This window comes from Rhea americana, unplaced genomic scaffold (assembly GCF_003343005.1).
Source record: "Rhea americana isolate MKP2758 unplaced genomic scaffold, rheAme1 scaffold_22, whole genome shotgun sequence".
Taxonomy (NCBI): Eukaryota; Metazoa; Chordata; class Aves; order Rheiformes; family Rheidae; genus Rhea; species Rhea americana.
This window is the reverse complement of record NW_028186329.1, coordinates 8,006,253-8,013,420: the sequence shown is the minus strand read 5'-3', so window position 1 is coordinate 8,013,420 and position 7,168 is coordinate 8,006,253. Positions and strand designations below refer to the sequence as shown.

Here is a 7,168-nt window from a genome sequence, read left to right as displayed (position 1 = left end):
AAAAAAAAAAAAAAAAAAAAAAAAAGAAATCAATCAGTAAAGAAACTGAAAGCTATACAGCTTAGGGACTCTACTGAGTAAGCTCAAACAAGCACCAATAAGAACAAATACTATTTGTCCTTGCAGCACCCATTTAAATAGCATAATAAGTGGAGGACTTAAACCAATTATTTGCCATATGCATCCCAGAGGTCACACTGGCTTCCTCAAGGAAAGAGGAAGTGCAATCCTAGACAAAAATGTCACTTCAAAAAACATTGCAAATTGGAAGTAGGGAGAAAAATCACCCAATCAGTAAATTAGCCTTTTTGTTTTGTAAAACACTTCAGTTAATGAGTTAAACATTTTTTTTGGTTTTGGAAAACAAATGTGCATAAATAATGTTCTGCACCATCTGCTTGTGATTAATATTACTGTTTAGAAGTGAAAGAATTTAAACAAGAGCCAAAAGGGGTCATTATGCTCCCATTACCAGTGCTTGCTTAATACAAATGATTTGTATGAAGCATCATTATAAAGGATGAACAAGTTCTCTTTATGATATATCTAAGTTGTTTCACCTCTCTGCAGATAAATGGGACCTCTAAGCTCTTACTTACCAGTAAACAGAACTGTCAGAGGGTCAGCTTTTTGAATAAACATTTCAGTCATCTTGTTTTATTGAAAAGCAAACAGATTAATGATTGTGAATAAAAAAGATTTATAAAAGGTGTCTCTTGACTTCTTCCGTCTTTTAAAAATATACAAATGCAATGCACCAAGTTCAAGGAAGACAAGAGAAACAAAGGCACAGTTTTAGCTGTGGACAGCCCACGGAACATTACTGTTAACAACAGCGAAACAGCTGGAAGAATGAAAATATTTTCTTGCCATAATGACCTCATCAGCATGCTTTTTGCAGATGGTTTTTTTTTTAAAGCCTAAGTGGCCCACGAATCTGTATGTATACATTTTTACATACACAAGCACACACATCCCCTAGCGTTTTCGTTTGTACCTCATTATATGTGGCACTAAAGCTGATTAATTGTTACAACGCTACGAGGGGGTGGGGGAAATCAAGTATGTTGTTCTGAACACCTTTGGTGAAACCTACAGCAAACTACAGTTCCCGCCGGGAAGACAGGAGCATTCATCATCTATATCTGCATCAGTGCCTGGCCCTACCAACCTGCATTTCTCTGCTTCAGCTAGCTGTGTCAAACCAAAGGAGGAACTGAACAAGCTCCTGCCGGAGCATCCTGCGGGACAGCCCCTCGAGTGGTGCACAAAGCTCCTCTCGATCGCAGACAGCATGAAGCCAGCAGACAGTCCAGGAAGGCCTACAGATTATCACCTCCACCCAACCTCACGCACCACAAACCAGGACACCATCCCTGAAGCTCTGAAACAAAACTTAGTCTGACACCAAAGTGCCTGGAACAGTGCAAGAGACACTGAGGGGACATATTTATATAAACTCATGCCTACAAATACAGATCAGTACAATTAAAGACCAATGGGTAACATTTATTTCATATATTTCTTTTAATAAGGAGGTGTGAACAGAGAAAATAAACATACCAGGTAAAACGTATATGGTCTATACTTATTCTTGAACTTAACAGATTTTAGTTTGTCTTTACCCAAACTTTGACTTTGTTCCTGATTAGACTTGTTTAATTGCTAATTCTGTTTTAAATCTAAGTTAATTTCTCATTACCCTTCCATTTCTACTCCTTATCCTCTGGGGAAGAGAGCACACTTATCATTGGGACATTCTCACATCTTCCAAAGAAGTGGTGTAGGTGTTAATCTTTTGTTTACGTTTGATGTGGGTGTGATGACTATGACTACAGCTTTGGGTTTATTAATATGCACGGCTATCACCTCATTAGTTGCAAGGTATGTTTTGAAGTTAAGCTGTAATATTTGCTGAAATGTCTGATCTGGAATAAAAGACTTGTTCATTGTTTGTTTCCTTTGCTTTAATCCATGATCTAGTCAGAAACTGTCGTTTGCTGCACTGTATTACACAGCTTCTTCACGATGCTTGCTTCTCCACCTCAGTTATCACCACTGTGGAAATTCTTGACTTCTTAGTCTAGAAGACCTTCCTACGTGGTCTGTTTTAYCTCTGACTGCAAGGAAGTCAGGGATAAATTTTCGTTCATTTACCTCCTGATGCATTAAAACTAGCAGACAGTTGAAGGAGATTACTCTGAGAAATAGGCATCTTCCTTGCACTGAATTACTCTGTGCCCATCTCTAAGATAAAAAGTACACACAAAGTAGTGTGTGCTGAAAACTGACAGCTTGGGGAAAAACAGCTGGACTCTGGAATGAAATTCCTCCTCTCTACGTGTCACTTTGCAGCACAGTTCTCACCTTGGCCAACACAGCAACAGATCAAAGCGAGAAAAATCTAAATCGAAAAGAAAGATCAGTTTGTGTTTTCTTTAGACTACAGGAAGGACCACACAATTCATCAAAAACTCACATCCACTCTTCAGTCTAGGCAAAGAAACCCATACAGAAACCCATTTCACTGTGAAAGCAAAAACCAGACTCAGGTTCTAAGTTCATAGCAGAAGAACAATAAAATGTTACACTAATAGCATTTATGCTTGAACAGAATGGTATTCACTCTCTTCAAATCACATTCAGTAGGTTGCCACAAGATTCAGAACAAAAGGAATTTCAAATCTGCTGCTTCTTTTTGGATGTCATAAAAGCTTGGCAAGGACTATGTAGTCTATTCAGAGAAATACCCAGCCAGAGATGTCCCATCCACCTTTTCTTTTAATGAATACTTTTTCTGGCAATTGCTGAGGCAGTTCAAGTACCCAGATTTTCATCATTTTGCTAAAAGCAGATGAGCTGATAAATCTCTGCATCTGGAAACATGCAAGCTAATAGGTGAAATGTTTTAAATATCATCTAAAACAAAGTCTCCTTAGTAACCTGTGCCTGCATTGGTCTTGGCCTCTGGGCTATTTCTGTTCTTTCAATACAGTGACGGCCTTAGGTCAAATACATGAGCAGCCTTAACATTTTATTCGCCCTCTAATCAGTGGCAACAAAGCTAGGTCCCTTTTTGATCTCTGCTCCCCCCTCTGGCCACAGCCCTCTCCCTCCCACCCAGGCTAGACCACACTCTCAGGTCCAAGGGCTCTCCCAGGGAGGACACGCTTTGAGACTGATTCCCTCAGCTGAGGAGAAACTGAACCTAAGTGTCCTATGTCACAGCTTCTAGTTGGGCCATTGCACAAAGGACAGCCAGAATCTTCTGCTCCACAAGCTTTCCACAAAGGCCCCAAGCACATGGAGGTACCAACATACAACCTGAACTGGTGTCTAAGCTTCAAGCAGGGGCAGGACCTCAAATACATCCTGGTAATTAGTATTTCCTATTAGCCTGTTCTTCCCACTCAGTGCATAGATTTCTGGATCAACTCTCCAGAGGTACCCAACTCTCACCACTGACCCTACAAGGACACTGGGGCACCTAAGCCACGTAAWTCCAGTCACCTTGCCACAGCCTACCACCTGCTTCTCAGACACTCTAAAACCAGGCACGCCAGACGAAATGGTCTTTGGTTTACAACTTACAATTTTCTACTTGTCTCTCTACTTTACACTTCTCTTTCAATCACAAATGATGTCGGTTACTGCACTCTCCAACTGTGCACATGGACTGAATGAGCAGATGGGTTAAATTAAACAGGATTGTTAGCAACATTAGGAACCAGAGCTGTTACTTTCAGACACTTTACAAACATTATAAATGTAATGAGTTCTCTTTTTTCTTTTTTCTTCTTTTGGCAGGGGGAGGGGAAGGTCCTTTGTTCATTTAGCAGCATTTTCCACTGTTTTCAGAACTGATACCGTTYTGAGAGTTTTAGCATAAACAAACTAACTTAGAATCATAGAATCAGTAAGGTTGGAAGGGACCTCTGGAGATCATCTAGTCCAACCTCCCTGCTCAGCAGGGTCACCTAGAGCATATTAGACAGGGTTGCATCCAGGCATGACAGACAAATTATTAACAAAATCTAACTCCACTAAGAACAAGAAATAATTCAAAAGATAAAAGAGCCCCACRAATTATTTCAGGAAGGAGAACAAACATCAAAAAACTAAGAATGGTTTGTTATGTTCGAGCAGGCTTAAAGTTGTATTTCTTTAATTCTACATCGCCATTCTAGAAGACATGACTTGACAGTTTTAGAGGTGAGACCTCCAGCAGTGCTTGTGGCTGTCATGGGAGATTTCTGAAATATGTAAGCAAATTCTTCCTATCTTCAATTTTCGATCGTAATCAAGCATCTCATTTGCCTTGTCGATTTTGAAAGTTCTACTGGGTAGCTGTTTGCAACCCTAAGCGTCTAGATGTCTATAAAATTCATCTCTGTCACTTTAGAGTTCTGCCTGTAGGGGAGGAGAATGGGGTAATAAGAGAAGAGTAGTAAAAATATTTTACCAGACAATCTGCAAGGCTAATGAATAAGGTGCATTCTGCATAGCTCCACTGGAATTAAATCAGATCTTAATACGGTCTGCTCTTCTTGTAAAAAGTGTTGTTAAAATAAAATAACATGGTATTTTGCTGGAAAACAGAAAACATCTGTTACTCACCTCTGTGTAAAATCTTCAGGCTCCATAAGTAGGTAAGGCCTTTCACAACCTGAATTCAAGAAGAACAACAACTTGATCAGTGCCTTAACTATCGGGCTCTTGTCTTTAAAATTATCTTCCATTTCCTAAGCCAACTTAGATCATCTTCCACTTACTTAGCCAAAATTGCACTGACAGAAATGGGGCCAGAACAAACATTTCTGCAGAGCATATGGCTTGGCTACCTCTCCAAGTAAGGTCCACGCCAAATGCACCGCTAGCTCTATGTTAAATCACAATCAGTGAAAATGCAGAACTAAAAATTATTTTAAAGATAATAAAACTAATAAATTCATGCTATATTTATAATTATCATATATATCACCTGCCAAAAAGTTATGGGCCACAGATGTAAACCCCCTGCTTGTCTTCTATGACAGTAGGTTCCTTAGGGGCATATGACAAAACTTCTTCCCAGGTTCTATCAGTTGGAAGTCAGTTCAGCTTACATTGAATCCTTTTAGACATGTCAGTGTATTTTTAATTCAATCGATATTGCTGAGGTATTAAAAAAATCACAGAAGACAAAGTGCATAATGATTTGTCTTCTTGCAAAAGTAATTATGTGAAATTAAAGGGTAGAAAACTAGAAAAGGTTAAAACAAAATCTCTGCAAAAATTTCTACAAAAAATCTTCTTCCAGCTCATCTTCCCTTTCTCTTTTTTCATGTGGTGCGTCTGTACTTTTCCCCTCATTTACTTCCCATGTCTAACCCTGTTCTTCATATTACTCATCTTGGAACAAATTCTAGCCTTACTGCATCCTATAACCCCAGAAAACACAATTGGGCTTGTAACAGATAAGAATCAGGGCAGACTTTGACATATTATTACAGAATTTGCTCCTTTTGCTAGCTAAACTGTTAAAACTGTATATTTTTTCTGTATCTRTTTTTCCTAGAAACCCCAGAGAACTAACAAGATTCAATAAAAATATTTCTATTTCTGCTTGCTTTTTATCCAAACCACCTCTGCTGTTTCAGCCAGCCTTTTCAAAYAGAGGAAATCTTTTTCACAAGGTTTCCATCTATGATATAACATTTCATTCATTTTCCTGAGATGGTTCTTTTTGTGCATCTCCAGAACAATAAAGCATTTCCAACATTTGTAAAGTTGAGATCTTTTCAGACGTAACAATTGCATTCTTTTCATTGTACGAGTACACTGAAATGAAATTACTTCTGTTACAGTGATCAAGTAGAAGTGCTAAAAATATTATATAGCATGAGAGCAGAGAGCACAGTAATTTTCAGTCTTCCTATTGGGTGAGAAATTCATTTTAAAATTTATTCTGTAACCAAGAACAACATAAGTAGGACCTGAATCTCTTTTGTATGCCAAATAATGATTCTGGATCTCCACTAAATCGCTCTAGTTGGCAATTCCTCGATGTTAAACTCGCATTCCCTAACTATCTCATGGCCTCAGATGGTAATTACACGTAACAAAAGGCCTTAGTCAAATTACGTATGCCCCACGGTGTGGCCTTGCTCACTTCAGCCTTTTGGAAACAAAACTGGGGAATTCTGCTCACACAGCATTTTGACATAAGAAGAAAGAAAAAAAATATATATATCAATGTAAAAATAAAGGGTGACCAACATTTCAGAGTTCCTGCAGCAATAAAAATGATTTTGAGTAAAGTAAATTTCTTTCATTATTAAACATAATAATGAAGAACTTCTCAAAATCTTCAGAAACATCGTAAAATTAACTTATTTTAAAAGCATTTATACACAGAAATAAAGCAAACATTTCCGAGGGGCAGGGGGGAAATCAATAGATGTGAGTTATTAAACATCTTAATTACGGAGCACGTGCTGAATAAGCAGTTATAAAAGACACAGTGTTAAACAAACTCTCACATTCAAAATTTCTCAGCAACAGTATACATAACATTTTTCCCATTAAGCTGGGCTATAAAATGAAAAATACGCACACACAAGTTCCCCAAACAGACTAACTTGATGTAAAGTGTTGTAATTCACCTATCTCAAATTTGCTTATTAGGGAAGGACACCAAGTATTAAACATTATTCAAAAATGGTACAGGAAAGAGTATCTTTTGATTGAGTATCTAGCAGGAATTAYTGGTATTCAGTAAAGTAGGTTTTACAACAATGACTTGACAAAGCCTTGACACAAAAAGTACTTCTACCTGCTGTCAATCACTCACTCTCTTGACAGTTCAAGTGCACATCCTTTCAGGGAGAACTTCAATCAACATTAGCACTCAAAATACAGTGCACAATGTCACTGCTTCAGAAATTGAAGTGAAAATAAATGTGTGAAGTGGCAAGCAAAGGTAGAACAGATTTTATATTGACAGAACCAAACATAGTAGTATGAAAATAGGAGCAAGAACAACATCACTTTGGGGTTCTCAAGATACAGGTTTCCTTTGGGAAAAAAGAAGCAGCCCTTCACACAAATAGAAAATACAAAGAGAGATTTCCCCTTCTTGTTGACATCATCTCATACTGGCAACAAGGATGAATTTTGAGATGAAGTC

The 7,168-nt window shown here is 38.1% G+C and overlaps 1 protein-coding gene across 3 annotated transcripts in view; it reads right to left on the bottom strand.

The window, feature by feature from the left end:
• The window catches only part of MAP2K5 (mitogen-activated protein kinase kinase 5), a 142,473-nt gene that overhangs the window by 72,021 nt on the left and 63,284 nt on the right, over positions 1–7,168 (bottom strand). For all 3 annotated transcript variants that reach the window (XM_085305448.1, XM_085305449.1, XM_085305450.1), the window contains exon 13: positions 4,618–4,666. In XM_085305448.1, coding sequence (XP_085161574.1) covers positions 4,618–4,666 — 49 coding nt within the window. The remainder of the gene's footprint in view (positions 1–4,617; positions 4,667–7,168) is intronic.